The sequence below is a fragment of the Hermetia illucens genome, chromosome 6 (genome assembly GCF_905115235.1).
Source record: "Hermetia illucens chromosome 6, iHerIll2.2.curated.20191125, whole genome shotgun sequence".
In the NCBI taxonomy this organism is placed as follows: Eukaryota; Metazoa; Arthropoda; class Insecta; order Diptera; family Stratiomyidae; genus Hermetia; species Hermetia illucens.
The window spans coordinates 1,675,384-1,694,225 of NC_051854.1; the positions used below are offsets into that span (position 1 = coordinate 1,675,384).

An 18,842-nucleotide genomic window follows, 5' to 3' on the forward strand; every position below is an offset into this window, starting at 1 on the left:
AATTTGAACTATTTGTCTCAATTTTTATTAAAAAGATTATTGGTTGATTGACTTTACACCGCGAATGATCCTGAAGTTTTGAATATTATTTTCAACAGATCCTAAAATAGTTCTATTTCAGCTCTACTTCAGGAACAGATATATGTGCCTTTGTATTAAAAATCTACTTTCCTTTCGAATTTTATAGCCAAAATGACTGCCAACGGAGATTGTAATGGAGACATGAAAACAATTAGCCCCTGTGAGGATGCGTCGGACTTGATTAATAAGGATCTTTTTGTCGATGTATTAGAAAAACAATTCGCAAAATGTACTCTAAAAAAGTTTGAATCCGTAAAAAGTTCAGAAGGTTGTGAGAATTATATGTCCTTGATGTTTCGTGTTAACATAGATATGGAAAAGGAAGGTTAGTTAGTTCTTAGTATAGTTGGTCCTTGCTACCATTTGGAAAATCTACCATTTTTAAATTTGACTTGTGGACCAGATGGAACACCAACCACAGCTAAATTCATAGTAAAAGTGATGCCACCCAACGATCCAAGTGCCGAGTTCAAAAAAAATCTTCAGGTGTATTCAAAAGAGGTTGAAATGTATACCAAAGTTATCCCGAAATTTCAAGAAATTTTCCATGAAAACAACATAGAAGTCGAGTTCGCACCTAAATTTTGGAAAACTGTGGAAGAGCATGAAATTTTAATAATGGAGGATCTAAAAGCACGCAAATTTGAGAACATAAATCGAATACAGGGAATGGACATGCAACATGCAGAACTAGTCCTCGGAAAAATAGCACAATTTCATGCTGCATCGGCTTGCATTTATGAAAGGGATGGTAAGTATTCACCTCAATTAATGGATGAAACACTTCGTGAGGCAAAAGAAGAAGGATTCCGAAAGATACAGCCAATCCTTTGGGCTATGATATGTAGTCATTTTCGACAGTGGCATAGTTGTCAGGAGTATGTAGAGATGATGGTGAGTTTCTTTAGGTACTTTTCAATCTTAGCTGGGGCTGGCACTTAGGCACTATGGCTTATTTCTATTTATTTTTTTAAATGTTACCCCTTCTAGGAAGGCTTGAAGGATCGAATTGCGGACGTATACATAGAAGCGTTCAAAAGAGATTCAAATGAGTTCAATGTTCTCTTACATGGTGACCTTTGGGCTAATAATATAATGTTCCAACATGACGACAATGGCAAAGCAAAAGAAGTCCTTTTCGTAGACCTTCAGATTTCTCGCTATGGAAGTCCTGCTCATGATCTGATATATTTCATAGTTTCATCAACCGAAAATTCAATAAAAACCAAAGAATTTGATCACTTCATCAAATTTTATCATACAGAGTTGGTGAAGAATCTGAAGCTTCTAAAGTACCCGAAACCAATACCGAAACTCATCGATTTACATATTGCGGTGTTGAAAAGGTGCTTCCTCGGTAAGGGATTGGTTCCGGCATCTTCATATGCTACTATTTTAAGAATTTTTTTTTTACGATTTTCTGAAGGTATTGCAACATCTGTCGGAGCTATGGCAGCTGCACTTCAAGATCCCAACGATAATGCTGACATTTCGTTTTTCATGGCACAGTCTGAGGAAGCAAAACAGTTCAGAAAAAACTTTTATATGAACCCAAGGCTGATAAGGGCTTGTGAACTTACGTTACCATTTTTCTGTAATAAAGGTGCCTTCGATGTTTGAGGGAGATTTCTTTCGAATGGTCAAATATTTCAATTTTTTTATGCTTTAATTGTTTATGCAGCACAACGGTAATAGGGCCAACATATTTTTCCTCACAGAAATTAGTGAAGTACCAACTGTGGTCCACTTACACAGCGGCATTCCTGTGGTCATACATATGATGAGGCGCGAGCGGATTAACGAGGATTCGTCCGCACTCCCCACCAGAATAATACAATTCACCACGAAGTGAAACTCACAAAGTACATCACTATTGCCATCAATAAAGTTGCAGTCTGCGCAAGCACAATCGCCCGGCAAGCAGCTGCAATAATCGCAGGCACAGCGTCTACAACACCTTGTTTGGATGCGTAATGTTCTAACTCACACATCGTACGAATAATGTTTACCTTGACATTGCCAAACTTTTTTTGCAATTGAAGGGAAACCAATCAGGATTCACGCCACCGCTTGGACGGCCTCTCCAGAACATCAATCCACCGTCCATTAGCACTAAACGACGCTTCCCCCGAATCGAAGCCAAGCTCATCCGAAGCTGCAGGACATTCAGGGCATCCAACAATAGGATGCGGTTCGCCTCTCAGTGGTGAGTTTGCTATGCCGCAGGCTAAAAAGCACTGCAACGATTAGATGGTAAAACACTTTAACTTATTTTTCTCATATTGGATTTTTTATTAAATTTTTAAAATATTAAAACAAACATAATTGGACAGACTGTGTGGGGTTCTCCTAATTCTTATTTTGCTTCGAGAGTGGGGATCGACTGCTTCCGCTTCGGTTGTGATTGAGTTTTTACGTTTTTCGTTCATTGTGGGAATCGGACGACAGCTAAGCTGAATCACTTACTGACGGAGCTCACCTTAGGCGACCGCTCTCCGAGCCAATTGCTGTGTAAGATGAAGCAGTTGGGCGGGGATAAGGTCGAGGTTGAGCTTCCGCAAAACACTCAGGCCATCTTGGCCTGTACGGGCTCTGGATCATTGGAGGTGTTATCAAACACTGCTGACAAAATCCATGAGGTGCATGCGCGCCGTCAGTGAAGCGTCGTGAGAAGCAACCGGCCAAATTGCTGAGCTTCAGCAGACGGTGGCAACCTTCGTGGCTACAGTCTCCAAAGCAGCGGCAACAGTAAGCGTTTTGCGTTCGAATGGTAGAAATGGCCGATTGGGTAATGGTGCATTGGGGACCTTAACTAGTCCTGCAATTTGCTGGTACCACCGCATCTTTGCTAACAAAGCAAAGAAATGTATGTGCCCGTGCACGTTCATGCGTTCAGAAAACTGAACTCGTTGGGAGCTCCGGCAGCGGCTACCGGAAACGCAGCTCCATCCAGGCCCCACGTTGGGCGCCATTTTTAAATTAATTGTCATGTCCTGGCTGGCGTTATACCATGGTAAGTAATACCATCGTGGTTTTATTATGCGTGCTGAATCAAATCAATAAGTTTGCATACTATTCCTAATGAATCGCCCTCCTCTTTTAGAAGTAATCAATATACAAATAGATTACATCGCGTGGAGACCAAAAAACCGTGGCCATGACCTTGTTGGCATGGCCTTTTCTAATGCCAACTTGCCTGGGGGAAATTCACTGATTCGGGTACTGCTTAGTCTCCAGCGCATCGTAATGACTACGGTTATAAAACGACGCGCAAACTTCGATATCAGAGCTACATTTCCGTTTATCTTCTACCACAGTATCTTTCTTATCTTTAATTCTGACAACGTAAATAATTGTGAGTACCAGAGCTTGCACAACATGTTTTTCCCCGGAGGCGCTTGGAATGTGCTGCTTCTATAGTCTTTGTAGGCGTACTTTAATCGCAGAAATCTTTTGGCACCTTTTTTTTTTCAGAAGTATCTAGAGGGTGATCTAGCAATTTACTAACTAGGCACCAGATACCACTTTTGTTTGGTACCAATCTACGTATGAAGCTTGCATAAATTTGTGTAATCTTCACTACAATGTCATTATGGGAAGTCTTAAGTTGAGTTACGTAACATTAATCTCACAAACTAAGTAATGCAAATAGTAACTTTTGCGTCCAAGAGATTATCTTAATTTAACGAACATAGTGAGTAGATAGAATCGTCTAAATGTACACTGCTGTTTCTGGTTATCAGTGAGTTTATAGATAATTGCTGATTGTCGGACTGTAGATTCAGATAGAATTGTGTCGGAAATTGGAGGTCGTCTGGGGCTAGGGATTGCCAGCAAGTTCTGAGTATAGTTAGTCTTTCAAGTGATTTTGCTTAACAAACATTGGAAGTATCTTCTTTGAAATTTCGAATAGGTTGTGTGAATTTTAAAGGTGAGCATGTGAAAAATGCTGCTTCTAGGGTCTGAGATGGATTGCTATTAAAGACTTGTCTTCAAGTACTTTTTAAATAGATCGTTATCAGATGTGCTTTTACAGCCACAGATTTATTCATGGTTACAGTGTCAATGCTAGAGAAAAACCCATGCAAAAATCTATGAATAAATTAAGGAAAGTGGGAAAGACCAAAATTAGTGTGTGGCTCGTTTCAATGACCCCGGAACTCGATTCATGGATTCTAGCAGTGTTTTCTGTAAGGCTGATAGGCATTGACTGAATTCCTGAACTATTTATATTGTTTGGGTCCGGCTGACTCAGTGGTTAAAGCGCTAGATTGTCGTAGCGAAATTCGTCGTTCAAATCTCACTGGTGGATGTCAATTGAGTTTGTTGACTATAAAGGAGAAAAGTTGATCCTGAGAATTCTTGGGTTGGGTATGGCTCTGTACAACATTTGGGAAGACAGACATTGCCTGCCTTATCAAGAAAGTTATGTTAGGAAACGAAAGATTGATGGCTAAATCAATTGCTGACTTTATCACATATAATCAGGTCGGGGCAGTTGGTGGAGCATGAAAGAAAAAGAAAGATTTCACTGTGGCCCGGAGTTTTCTAGGAATGGACATTTCAACAAAGTGTTTTCTGTTGTTTTTTAAGAGGTCGAATTCTTTTCAAACGACCAAACCTAACAATAAAACTACCTGTCGCTAAACTACAGCCCAGATTTCTCAATCCAGCAGCATTGTAGATTTGAGTTTCACGTTTATAGGGAGAAGGCCGGCACATTGGTTGACTTCTCTGTGGAATTGGCGTTTCCTCTATAGCTTAGGCAAGATATCTTTTATGCTAGTAAGCCATTTGGCTTTCCTCCTTTCAGTCGTCTCGTGATAATTGAGATATCTGTCAACTTTTGAACTTTGTTATTTTCTTATGAGCGTAATCATTGGTTATGCTTAATCGCATGTTCCTTAATGATTTCAGTAACCAGATGTATTCTCAGTCCACCAACCCGGAAGCGTCTACTGTCCTTCAAAGCACTTTGTTTTAAACGTTTGTATAACTTCCAAATTTGTTTCTTTAGCACAGCCCCAGAGCTGAATGCCATACGTCCATATGGTTCTTAAGATCTGCTAGTAAATTGACAAATTATTATCCAGGGCGAGCTGGGAATTCCTCCCCAACAGATAGTACATCTGTCACCATCTGGCATTTAACTCTTCTTTTATATAATGTGTCTTTTTCAGCTGAGTTTAGCGTATCTAAATAGTTAACCTCATATGCCTGTGCCACCACTTGGTCATGACTTCAGTTGGAGTCTCTTCGTTTCGTTTAATTTTATTTTCCAATTCTTGGTTCATTGTAGTCAAAGCTGTCCGTGTCAGTGTCACTTACAAATAGCAAGGCATACCATTGGTATACAAAAGAAACAGTGTTGCACCTCCTTCCTAAGTAAGTGGTCGTACACATAAGATTTTAGGATCTCAAAGAATTTTTCTGGAAGGTCTCTCTGCAATTTATACAGCATTCCTTGATATAACACCTTTCCGAACCTGTGTTCCTTCGGCAAACGCTTCCTTGCTTGTGAGACTCGGAAATGTAGGAGGTCCTCACAGTCAATTACGCCAACTTTGTTTTCTTTCTAGGCTTTGGGATAGCTCTCCCCTCTTGATCGTCTTCGACAACTTCGGATGATCTTTTGCCTATTAACAAATTGTATTCTGTCGCTACAGAAGCTAAATTTTGCGCACTTTCTTCATCGCTGCTAAATATTTCTGGTCAGTAACAATATAGCTTTGCTGAGACTGAATAAGTTTTCTCGACATTTATGCTATTGGAAGTTAATCTCCTCTATATTCTGCATCAGCACCGTTCCTATGCCATATCTGCTTACTTCACAATAGATGGTGAAAGGTTTGGAGAAGTCGAGACTGTGGAAGACCAGGACGGAATAGAGAAGAAGCGTATTTTGGTACAAATCACTGATACCACCCACATATTCCGCCGTAGTTGTTTAACAGTTTTCAGAAATAGAAAATTTTGAATAGCACATACCTTGGCACGACTGGTGCAAAGCGTTCCATTACCAGTGATGTGCTCCAAGTATCGAGCCTCTTTCAGACACATACATTTGCTCTGCCGGATCTTCAAAGTCCACACAGCGCGTCTTAAGCAGAGCACTTTGCTTAGGAGCAGCAATTGCTGGTCGAAGGTCTCTGTGATTACCAACAAATCATCCAAATATACGAAAACCTGGTGGTGCATTTGAGTACGGATGACTTTTACCATCAATCTCTGCATGGTTTAAGGTGTGTTGCTGAGCCCAAATGGCATGGTCACGAACTGATAGGTTTGTCGCCCTAGAACTGTCAAGACTGCCTTACCCTTGGACGCCTCATTCAGTAAAATTTGCTTGAACGCATCCTTGAGATCTAGGCTTGTAATCAATCTAGCTTTCGGAAAACGGCTGAAAAAGAAGTAAAGGATAGGCGTCCAACACAGTGACACTGCTTATCATATGATCATCAAGATAAAAATGTACTTTACCAGGTTTGCACTACAAAGGTAACCGGTGAAGACCAAGCGATTTGGGAATCCCCGATGACTCCGAAAGCCAGCATCTGATCGAACTCTGCATTGAGAAGCTTCTCGATGGCAGAAAAGACTGAGAAGTGACTCCGCTTAAATTGGTTTATTATCCCCGACGTCGACGACGTGTTTCGTTAGGTTTGTGTGCTCTAATACAGTTTAAAATCCACGACGAACGATTGTTATTATTAAATGATCCTGAAAGCTTTAAATATTGTTTGCAGCAGATCCTGAATTTGATCTTACATTAAATATACATATTTTAGCATTAACATTTTACTTCCCTTGCCGGTTCCAGAGTAGATATGCCTACCAACGGGAATTGTAATGGAAACGTCAAAGAAGCGAGCGCTTCTGAGGATGCATCGATAGTGATCAACAAGGATCTTTTTGTCGATATATTGGAAAAACAATTCGGAAAATGTACTATAAAAAAGTTTGAGTCAGTAAAAAGTTCAGGCGGTGGAGAAAATTATATGTCCTTGATGTTTCATGTCAGCATCGATATTGAGAAGGAAGGTGAGTTTTCTGGCTAGTTTAATTCTTGATATCTCTGATCTGTAAAAGCTAACATCTTTAAAAAACAGATGGAACATCGGCCACAGCCAAATACATTGTGAAAATGATACCACCGAACGATCCAAGTGCTGAATTCAGAAAAAATCTTCGAGTCTATTCGAAAGAGGTCGAAATGTACAGTAAAGTCGTCCCGAAATTCCAAGAGATTTTCCATGATAGCAACATAGAAGTCGCGTTCGCACCTAAATGTTGGAAAACTGTAGAAGAACATGAAATTTTAATAATGGAAGACTTGAAAGTGCGCAATTTTAAGAATATAAATCGAATGCAGGGAATGGACATGCAACATGCAGAATTAGTCCTGACCAAAATAGCACAATTTCATGCTGCTTCGGCTTGCATTTATGAAAGGGATGGTCAATATTCCGAACAGTTGATGGAGGATTTGTTTTCTGAAGCAATGGGGGAAGAGTTTCGAGCTGTGCAACCAGTGATTTGGGCCACGATATGTAATCATCTTCGAGAATGGAATAGTTGCCAGGAGTATGTAGGTGTAATGGTAAGTTTCCTTAGGTCATTTTTAAGGTCTCGCGTCTTTTTTTCGCGGAGGTAGAAGTCTTCTAAAGACATTGGTACACATGTTCCAGCGTGTGGTATTTTTACCCACTAAAATCACTCCAACTCCTGTCCTTTTCCCCGCGGAACCACCACGCGGTGGACATGGTTCTAGCCTCTCTATCGCATTCGCAACCGCGCCTTTCTCGCCTCTGTCAACCTGCACCAAATCCGCCCTAGCATGTCGTTCACTGCATTCTAATTCTCCTGGCATGCAAGCATTTTCTCAATTATATTTTCCGATGCTACTGTTCCCCCAATGTCTCCTCTAGATTCTTCCTTACCTAACAGAATCTAAGACAATGGAAGAAAACATGCTCCGGCTGCCCCAGAATATCGTCGCAGCTGGGACAGTTGGGTAAGCTCCCAAATCTCCAGAACTTTTTTCGTCGTTAGTGGGATTATTACAGCCACCTCTAAAGATGTCTGTAGACTGTAACCCCTTGGGCTCTCCTCAGGGAACAAATCCTGAACGATTTTCAGTATTAAATCGGGACATGTAATTTGCGGAGCTGCCTGACCTCTACATCCCCCCATCACAACCCTGTAGGCGCTTCCCCATGGGTCTATATCCGCCTCTGTGCAAATTTGCTTGAAGCAGTCCCTCTTGTTTCACTGTATAGCCAGCTTCAAGTTTCTTTGGACTCCCTTGTAAGCTTGCTGTTTCACCTCCTGGCCCTCTGAGCTGCTCATCTGATCCGATGACACGCCAACCAAAGATATGACAATTCACTATTTCACCAGCAGTTGGCCTTTCTACAGGGGAAAGTATAACGTGTTGGTATCGATGAGTCGCATGCCTTTACGATACCCTCTGTGATATGGAGTGCTCTTTCCGAAGGTGTACCTTATATAGTGTCCTGGTCCAATCACATATCTATGGATCTTTCATCGTCAATTGCTTTGGCAGACCAACCTAACGTTTTCCTCATTTTATTGAATACTTTGATGCTAGCACTTGTGACTTTCTTGTTTCATTTGCCTTCCAATTCCTCACTTCATCTTTTTTATCTTTCCTTACTTTGTTTTTATGTTTCAATTTTGACTATATTATCCTTTCTAGGAAAGTTTGAAGGAACGAATTGCGGACATATATGTAGAGGCATTCAGAAAAGATTTAAATGAATTCAATGTCCTCTTACACGGTGATCTTTGGGCTAACAATATAATGTTCCAACATGACGACAACGGCAAAGCAAAAGAAGTCCTTTTTGTGGACCTCCAAATCTCCCGCTATGGAAGTCCTGTTCATGATCTGATATACTTCATAGTTTCATCAACCGAAAATTCAATCAAAACCAAAGAATTTGATCACTTCATCAAATTTTATCACACGGAATTGGTGAAGAATTTGAAGCTTCTGAATTACCCAAAAGCAATACCGAAACTCATCGATTTACATATTGCAGTATTGAAAAAGTGCTTCCTTGGTAAGCCAGTTTTACAGTATCTGCAGGGTTCACACTTCTAATAATCTCTTCTTTTGTTTTTCTGTAGGTATTGCAACGTCGTTCGGAGTTATGGCAGCAGCACTTCTAGATCCCACCGAGGACGCTGACCTATCCAATTTCTTTGGAGACTCTGAAGAAGGGAAAAAATTCAAACAGGAATTTTATACGAACCCAAGACTGATAAAGGCTTGTGAGCTCGTATTACCATTTTTCTATAATAAAGGAGCCTTTGATGTTTGATATTTATGGATAAAAGTTACTTTTCAGGTTAAATAGGCAAGTTTTCCAGGTAAAGTCATACCCATTAATCGGGTAAGGAAGATTTCCGTCAGATGTCCGAAAAGTCTTCTGTGGATGCTCTTATTCTTCAATAAGGGTAAAGCCAACATTTCTTTTGATCTCATCATACATTATTTCAGATCTTCAGTCGTAAAGAAAAAGTTAGATCCACTCAGAAGCCATCTTGGCATATTAAGCTCTAATGCATAGCATGTCCTGCAACATAATTGTAACCTTTCCTTATGTTTAACTTGTCTGTTACGGCTTTGGCTTTCTCATTGATAAATTCCCAGGCATCTGACTTGCATGCCGCCTCATGATTTACTGATACTCACGACTGTGTTCGTGGAATGAAACCATGATATTATCTTCTCTTTCACAAGCACCGAATTCGAAACACTATTTCCACCATTATTAATATAGACTTCGCTAGCTGCAATTCTCTTTCCTAGCAGCTAAGAACATTTCGAAATAGACTAGCTTACTGTAGCTAATCCTTTGTAATCTGTCCGCTGTCCCCAGTCCCCTGCCCTCTATTCTCTGTCTTCTGTCACCTGTCCTCTTTTCTATGTCCTCTGTCCACTGTCATCTGTCCCCTGCCCTCTGTCCTTTGTACTCTATCCTCTGTCCCCTGTACTCTGTGATCTGTCCTTTGTGCTATAAGTTTTCCTGGTTCCTTCAGTTTCATAGTTTAACATAGATAGAACGTTCGAGTTTTTCGGTGATAGGATGTCATTAGACTTTCCTCGAAGTTTGACTAATTTAAGCTTACAGATACCAAGTACTGCCGATATCCTCGATATTATTTGGGAAATTGAGTGCGATTATAATTGTTCTTCCCATGCTTTTTCTCCAACCATTCCCTGAAATTTGGGCTACATATAGGAAGATCGAGATCCCCACTCTGGCTATCAGTGGTCTACAGGTATTTGTTGTAATGAAGTTTTGAATGTATCATCACCCCCAAGTAGTTGATATTCAGCTTTTGTCCCACTTCAAATCTTCTTTCTCTTCTTCTGCGTTAGCGTCATTCGGTCCTGGGGGGCGCACATAGGTAGATTGGCAAGAATTACGTATCGAAAAACAACAGTTGTGGTTGGCCTCTTCGCACAGATCTTGAAAGGAGTTCCGTTTGCTCTCACAGATTGCCTTCCGCAGCTCACTCTGGCAAGCTTTTAACCTCACCTTTCTCTGTGCACTTTCCTGCTTATCATTCGTGCGTTGATACTTTCTTGATGTTCGCAGACATTCGGCACACAGTGGCCTTATTTCGTCATTTCACCAATAATTCGTTAATCTGTGCGCGCTATTCCTGTGCCTTGGCATTGAGGCATCATAGGCTGCGACCACGTTTCTGACAATTTGCTCAGATTTTTCTTTTTCTGCACCTGTTGTCGTCTAGTGGAGCTACAAAGGAACCCAATGGAGGTGAAGAAGCAGAAAAACAGGGGAAGAAAAGGTCGGTGCTGCTGCCAGGATTAGAATTTTATTTTTACTAGGAGCTGACATTGTAATTAACGGTAATAAAGGAATCAACAGGAATTTGTGATGTAATTAGTGCATTCTCCGGCCAGGAGTTCTTCATATCTCCTTCAAAAATAGATAGTAAGAGGAATCCTGTGAAGGGACCGCATTTCAACTGCCAGAGTCAATGAACCGTGATCCACTTCCCAACTTGAGTTGTGCCTGATATGCAGCGTCTGCACTAAAGCCACCACTTAACGGTGACTCCAGAGGAACCTTCAAGTTAGCAGAATCACGGCTGCAGACCCGTCATCCAATTACTTCGTCCTCTCCTGCCCATTATATGCTTTCCACCTAAATACGTTGTGCTTAATTGTAATCTTGCATTTTTAATCCTTTCGTTCTTTTTATTCAACCCTTCTAACTGTTTCTTCTCATTTATTCACAGGACGACATCCAAGCTTCCTCCGAGCTTGTAAAAAATTAGATCGGGTCAAGGAAACTTACAGATCCGGTTCGTCGAAATTACCGGTGATGCTCTCTGCCGGGCGACGAAATCAGTGCAACTCCCAACACCTAAGCGACCATCATTCCTGCTGATCTCGTTACCCAACTGGACGCGATCCTTCACACCACCAAAGTCCATCTGCAGCTTCTCCGCCGGAACCTGCTGTTCTTCCGCGAGCATTGTTGTCGACCTTTGCAGGGACTGAAATTGTCCAGATACATTAGGCGCACTTTCATAACTAATTTTATTTTTTGTATTCTTGATCAATTTCCGTTAAATAAAGCGAAGATCCATCCACCCACTCCCATCCGATGTTTATTTTCCTCCAACTGTCAAATCCAAGTTCCGCAGTTCCCGCACAGCTGTTATCGTTTTCATTCCGCAGTTAAATTTTTTCCAAGACCGTCCGATCGTCGGCAAATTTCGATTTGTTCGAACAAAGTACTAGGCCCCCAGAACATGGAGCAAGCAAGGATGATCAGTGCAAATGTTTTTATTTACGTTGCGCCTCGTTTACGCTTTTGTTTACATGTTCCACCTCCATAGGCTGTCAAACTAATAAATTTCGATAAACTGGACTAGATCGACTACTACCTTTCCATCGGTTCGATCACCCCAAACAAATGTCAAACGGGAAGTTTTTAATTAATTTCACCACGAATCCATGCCTTTTGATGCTTCGGCAAATCATGACAGATTGAATATGATTTTATTTTAATGTCAAACGAGGCATTTTTGCATTTGCGACACTTCAAATCTATTTCATTAGATATTCAAAAGAAATCGGTTAATCTAGTACAATCGCTAGTTGATCGGTTAGTTTGAGTCTCGGATAGATGGTATATAGATTGAGAAACACCACTCGAAATCGGTTAATCTAGTACAATCGTAGTTGATCGTCTAATTTGAGTCTCGGATAGATGGTATAAAGATTGAGAAACACCGCTAGAAATCGGTTAATCTAGTACAATCGTAGTTCATCGGCTAGTTTGAGTCTCGGATATATGGTATATAGATTGAGAAACACCGAACGAAATCGGTTAATCTAGTACAATCATCGCCTAGTTTGAGTCTCGGATAGATGGTATATAGATTGAGAAACACCCCACTACATCAGTTAATCTAGTACAATCGGGAGTGCATCGGCTAGTTTGAGTCTCGGATAGATGGTATATAGATTGAGAAACACAACACAGCCTCCGCGTACAAATTGAGAGCCACTGTTGTACAATTTTTGCTTGCTGCGGATTCTGGGGGCCGAGTATTTTGGTCGAATAAATTGGAATTCTGCCGGCGACGCTTTTAGGAAAATTTGCCCGGAATGTGACGGAGTCGAATTTGAATTTGAATTGTTTTGAAGGCCCACGGGGTCGGATTTTCGTTCTGTTTGAATTGAAAAGGAGCCAGCGAGAGCAGTTTGGTGGTTGATGGTTGGAAGAAAAACACGAGCGTTTTCGTGGAAATAATTAATTGAGTTTATTTAACGGAAGTTCATCAAAATACAAAAAATTAACACAATAAATCGGAAAGAGTGTCTGACATTTCTGGGCACTTTTGGCTCCTGCAAAGGACAATGCACGTCGAAGATCAGCAGATTCAGATGGAGAAACTGCAGATGGGATCGATGTTGAGGAACGTCCACTTGGGTTGCGGGATCAGCAGGAATCGCGGTCTCACAGGTTCTGGGAGCAGCGCTGATGCCGTCGTCGCCCGGCACAAAGTATCTGCAGCGATTCCGTTGAGCTGGATCTGGTAGCCCTCGGCCATTGTCTCCTATTTAGGTTAAAGCTGATGTTCGGAGGAAGCACGGATGTCGTCCTGTAAATCAATGAGAGGAAATGGTTAGAAAGATTCGATAAAGAGAATTCATTATTGGAAAAAAGAAAATAACGATTAAGAGCAAGGTTTTCAGGTGGGTGGATGTAGTTTGTAGGAAAACAGAGAGTTGTGAAAAATCAAGGACAATTGCAGGGAAATGGCACTTTTGGCATTTTTGCAGGTTGAGCCCCGTCTTCACTGTGACCTTAAAATGCTCGGTTAGTCTCAGGCGTAGTACAAAAGGAGCCAAAAGGATGACTTCACCACAATTTCAACAATTGCAGGGTGTGAAAGTCAGGAGTATCCGTTGGGATCAATCTCTTAGGAAGTCCGGTTTCGGGGATTTATAAATTTCCAGACTTTTGTTCATGTCAATCTTGGAAACAATGTGGTTATTTAGGACGCTACCTTCGAGCGGAAGTTGCCGCACCCTTTAAGTCCGCTGCCTCTGCTTCCTTCAGGTGCTCTCCAGGACATGTTGCCAGGTTCCTTCTGCTCAGGGAATTTCGTACATCCTGGATTTGACTCTTAACATAAGTGGTCAGTCTCAAAAAAGGACGCTCCACGAAGAACAGAGATTACAGATGGGCTCGACGTTGAGGGTCGTCCAGTTGAGTTTCTGGATCAGCAGGAATGGCATTCCCAGAGGTCCTGGGAGCTGCACTGATATTTATTTATTTACTTAATTTAACGGACAACAAACAGAGTAAACTCGAATTAATTATTGTCCTCAGGAGGAGGAGAAAGCGAAAATCTTATCCTACCAAGCTGTTCTGCGTTGTAATTTCGGCAAAGCCTAGGAATCGGGGAATGAAAGTAGACTTCGAGCTCTGCGAAGGGCACGTTGAAAATGTCTGCGCTACGTGTGTAATAAGGCGCAGGACGGCAGGTGATGTTGTCAGCGGCGGAGCAGTCCATCAGACCCGAGGAAAGTTTAAAAAATGTGAATACATCCAGATAGGATCTACGCTGTTGTAGGAAGGGAAGGTTCAGAAAGCGGAGGCGGGAGGAGTAGTCGACACGAGGGAAGCTTTTCTTAAAGAGGAGGGAACGGGTGAATTTACGTTGCACATTTTCAAGAGCAAGACAATCACAGTTACGGGAGGGTGACCAGATCACGGAGCAATACTCGAGGGTATTTCTCACGAGGGAATTGAAGAGAGCTAAGGAGGGTTGGATGGAGTCAAAATCAGAGGAGGAGCGAAGTATAAAGCCTGACAATTTTGCTGCTCAATTGATGACATCGAGGCAATGGGTGTCAAAGCGGAGCTTACTGTCGAAAGTGACTCCGAGGTCTTGAGTGGAATTTAAGCAGGATAAGGAATGCCCGTTTAGAGAGTAGGTGAAAAAAGTGGGGGAGGACTTTCGGGAGTAGCACATAGAGTGACACTTTCTGACGTTTAGCGCTAAACCATTAGTCGAGCACCAACGAACCAGAGTGTCAAGGTTAGATTGAAGGGAAGCACAGTCCATAGGCGACGATATAGCCGAAAACAGCTTAAAGTCGTATGCATAGAGCAAACAGGGACAAGTAAGGAGGGGAAGAAGGTCGTTAATAAAAAATAAAAATAACAAAGGACCGGAATAGATTCCTGTGGAACACCAGAAGAGGGGGAGAAGGAGCGGGAAGTACAGCCGTCAAAAGAGACGCGACAGGATCAGTTGGAAAGGTAAGAGGCAAGCCATAAAACAAGTGGTATGGGAACGTTTAGGAACGAGAGTTTGGATAGAAGCATCTTGTAATTTACAGTGCCGAAGGCTTTGACGAAGTCAATGTAAATAGTATGCACTTCTTGCCGTGAATTTAGACATTTGGCGACAAAGTTGGTAAAGTCAAGCAGGTTGGAAGCAGTGGACCTACGTTTAATGAAGCCATGTTGCTCTTTCACTATGTATTGGCCAAGGTGGGCGAACAACCAGTCGCTGACAAATCTTGTGAAGATTTTGGAACAGGAGGAGAGGAGGGAAATGGGACGGTAATTCTTGGCAAGCATACGATCGTCACTTTTGTGTATGGGGATGATGAGAGCCTCTTTCCGCAAGCAAGGTTTGGAAGACCTTCGTAGCCAGGTCCGACATTGGCATCAAGTTTGCTAATGAGGTACTCGACAAGGATAGTGGTAAGAAGGGGAATGGTAGGCGATGGGGGGGAGGCTACATCCACTATCGGGAGGAATTCGGAGGAAGGAGAGGGAACATAGACTGACGAAAAGTAGCGGCAGAGTAAATCACAAGATAGTTGGGGGGAGTTACCTAAGAAACCTTACCGCTTTAGTGAGTCTTCCACACTGGTCAAATATTCGTTTCTGGAGTTACGTGCTAAAGATTTGACCGAGGAACGTAGAGATTTGCATCGCTTGTAGAAGGCAGGAACTTCTTCCTCGCAGTCTGTTTTTGACGTAGTTTTTTGTGAATTTCAATGGTGAACCAGACGGGGTAAGAGTGTAAGCACTTAGGAGAGGAGGGAACGTAACAAGGAAGAAGATCAGATAAAATGGTATGCAAAGTGAGTGCTTGGTCACACGTAAATGGAGAGAGAAGGGGGACCCAGTTGATTGACGCCAGGGCAAAGATCACACCTTCGAAGTTCGCCTTACGAAAGTTGAACTTGGTAGGCTTGCGAGCGACAGGGGAATGAAGTCGGGATATCTGAACATCGAACTCGAGAGCAGGATGATGGACGACAGGGGCAACGTAAGACGGAGCATGAAGGGATTAGGAAAGACAACGCACAGGAAAGTTAGGGAGGACAAGGTCAAGAATGCGATCTAAGTAGTTTCTAGAAAGGTTAAACTGGAGAGCGCCACAGGTGTACATGAAAGTGGATAGAGGAAGGGAAGGGTGGGTCGAGTTATTAGGGATGGAGGAAGGCCAGGAGTAATGGGCCAGGAGAGCATAGGAAGATTAAAGTCGCCACAGAGGATGAAAGAAAGTGAGAGAAACAAAACGATTAGGACCTCTGATAATCTACCGAAGAAATCCTCGTACAGAGAAGGCGGGCTTAGGCAGGGAAAATATACACAGGATATGATAATAGGACATACGTTTGGCGGAAAGACACGTATGATGACAGAATCGTAGGAGGAGGAGGAAAAGATGATTTCGACACGGAGAGGGGACTTAACAGCTATTAGGGCTCCTATGCCAGTTGTCTTGCCAAGCGCAGCGCAGTCTCTCTCACAACGGAAGACAGAGTAACCTTCGAGGAGCTCAGGATCTAAAATCCTGTCATCCGGCCAGGTTTCAGAAATGCAGATGACATGATTTTGGAAAGCTAAGGCAGACAGTTTGAAATCCGACAGCTTGCTCCTTAGATCCCCTACATTTTGATAGAAGAGTGTATAGTTGTCGGAATCATTCAAGTTCGGCGATGCAAGCGGGCGGGCCGGAAATTTTCATGAAGTTTAGTCCTCTGATAGGGCTTGACGAAGACCCCTGTGGCCAAAAGGAAGATTGGATGATAGCATCGAAGTCGTGGGGATATGTCACTTTGAAGGAAGCTATCACGCTGTCGGCAAAGCAGTATTTTCGGTGGGCTGATCTGGAAGCTTCATGGGCAACTCTCTTTTTTGAGGTTTAAATTGTTGCACGGTTGAAACGCAGATGTCGTCGCCGATAAATAACGGGAAATGCAATATTACAATTGAACGGAAGCCATTCAGAAGGAAGGTCAGTATTTTTACAGAGTAGGAGAGAATTGTGTGATGAATCAAGGTTGATGCTATCTAGGAACGCATCTTCTTTTTTTTGAGGTAGGGTAGGGCAATGCATTTACCCACAGAGTGTTGGACTCCCGGTTCGGTACGTCGTCGGACTACCAACTAAACACCCCCCATCGTCAGAGAGCTAGCCTGGAACCGTTTGTTACATTATTTCAGGTTAGTCCCCGAACTCTCTCTCTTTGCGGAACCTTCAAATCAGGGAATTCCTTTCACCAACGGGAGCGGAGAAGAGGAAGGGAACTGTCAGTGCAAAGAAACCCCTGCCATCCGGCTCCTCCACCGGTCGAGCTCAATATTCTTAGCAACGAGAAGGACCCGGACGTAATGGGCAACACGGCTCCACCTGTCAGCACTCATCAGCATCTCCTCGACAATGTTGTCTGGATAGAGATCCCCTGTATTTAAATACAGCTGCTGACGAATCCCATCCCACCTACCACAAGAAAAAAAAGGGTGATGGAGGTCGTCTACAACTCCATTGCAAAACACACAATCCGGAGATCGTTCCTTTCCAATATTGTGCAGGTAAGACTGATAACCTCCATGCCCACTTAGGAACTGGGTAAGGAAATAGTCAGTCTCACCATGCTTCCGATTCAGCCATACACCTAAATTGCCAATGAGCCGCGCAATCCATCTGCCTCTAGTTTCATTTTGCCAAGAGAGTTGCCACTTGTCTAGGGTGCGTTGTCGTTCTTCACGAGCAAACCTCCTCCCTTGGCTCTTCTCCCTTGCGCTTGTATATGGCTTGACGCTCCTTAGCAAGAAGGGCAACGGGGATCATTCCCGCGATCACCGTCACGGCCGGTTCAGAGGCAGTGCGATACCCATACGCCCCCTGCAAAGCTCCCCGTCTCTGTACCCGCGCGAGACGCTTACGATATACCTCCTTGTCAAGAGCGTCAGCTACCTTCAAGCTGAAGACTGTAGCATCCTTTTCTTCCACCAACTCTGCTTTCTTCAGGTGTTCTCCAAGGAGTGTTTCTACCTTCCTTCTGCTTTGTCCTATTTATAGTATTCTTTCCTGTAATATGTGCAGGAAGTTAGATTAGATCGATTGGGTCCTTGGCCGATCTCAGAAGATTTTTGAGCTGACTGTTCTTAGCAGGCATCTCACAACGACGTCCAGTTTTTGTTTCAACGAAAGGAACATTCCAAAGATATTCTCCGTCTAAGGTATTTATCCGGAGTCAGCTTGGTGGGCGCTTGTCGTTTATGTATCTTCTGTCGCTTTTTTGTCAGCTGCTGATACCCAGGTCGGGGTATCCATTCAATGTGGCAACCTCGAAAATGTGCTTCATATCTTTCGCCATGCTTACTGAGGAGATGCGGAAGGGTTAGCATCTGGTGGATCATGTGTTTGAAAAAGGCGTGCTGATAAGCGTGGCTCGAAGTCCTAGGAATCACTTATTTGGAATCTGTAGACCTCCAGGTTTGGGGTAGGTAGGTATCAGTGGCCGCTCTGAGGAGCCCAATTAACACTCTGGTGCGCCGTTTTGATGCCACAAACTCCGATCGGTGCTGAATCTTCTATACGGTTCAATCCCCAGCTTATCGCCAACCGATTTTCGTAGTCCTCTTTGATCAATAGATTAGTACATTCTCTTTATCTGCTTTCATGTACTATAAGGGCTTCTCTCTGAGCTCTATTATTATCCTCCTCTCTTTATTGGTGATTCTGGCGTTAATAAAGTTATTTTTCCTTACAGCGTCCGCTATTGCTTTTCTGATCCGTGCTTTCTATCCTGGAGTTATTGGTAATGTCGGGGAGTATGCATTAATTCTTGTATTAGAGACGAGAATGATAAGAAGTCGATACCACTGTCCTGTTATGAGAGCAAGGAGGCAGATATTCACAGCCAA

General features: G+C 42.7%; 3 protein-coding genes and 1 long non-coding RNA gene across 15 annotated transcripts in view; 3 read left to right on the plus strand and 1 right to left on the minus strand.

Moving 5' to 3' along the window:
* The window catches only part of LOC119658735, a 31,329-nt gene extending 29,048 nt beyond the window's left edge, over positions 1-2,281 (plus strand). For 5 of the 7 annotated variants that reach the window (XM_038066400.1, XM_038066405.1, XM_038066404.1 and 2 more), the window contains 5 exons: positions 188-406; positions 485-975; positions 1,072-1,438; positions 1,508-1,684; positions 1,800-2,281. In XM_038066400.1, coding sequence (XP_037922328.1) covers positions 188-406; positions 485-975; positions 1,072-1,438; positions 1,508-1,684; positions 1,800-1,933 — 1,388 coding nt within the window. In that variant the 3' untranslated portion in view covers positions 1,934-2,281. Of the gene's footprint in view, positions 1-187; positions 407-484; positions 976-1,071; positions 1,439-1,507; positions 1,729-1,799 lie in introns of those variants that run through there. The other 2 variants (XR_005250284.1, XM_038066401.1) reach the window with 2 other exon arrangements.
* LOC119658958 overlaps positions 1-18,842 on the plus strand; it is a 113,296-nt gene that overhangs the window by 59,833 nt on the left and 34,621 nt on the right. The window contains exons 3-6 of the mRNA XM_038066831.1: positions 6,902-7,122; positions 7,191-7,681; positions 8,801-9,167; positions 9,235-9,425. Of these exons, the coding sequence (XP_037922759.1) occupies positions 6,902-7,122; positions 7,191-7,681; positions 8,801-9,167; positions 9,235-9,425 (1,270 nt within the window). The remainder of the gene's footprint in view (positions 1-6,901; positions 7,123-7,190; positions 7,682-8,800; positions 9,168-9,234; positions 9,426-18,842) is intronic.
* On the plus strand, positions 9,571-11,744 carry LOC119658751. Its single transcript, XR_005250285.1, has 2 exons — positions 9,571-11,306; positions 11,380-11,744. It is a non-coding gene; the product is annotated as an uncharacterized LOC119658751 (long non-coding RNA).
* LOC119658747 overlaps positions 12,901-18,842 on the minus strand; it is a 58,991-nt gene continuing 53,049 nt past the window's right edge. For all 6 annotated transcript variants that reach the window (XM_038066430.1, XM_038066427.1, XM_038066429.1 and 3 more), the window contains one exon: positions 12,901-13,257. The gene's annotated coding sequence lies outside the window, so the exon portion shown is untranslated. The remainder of the gene's footprint in view (positions 13,258-18,842) is intronic.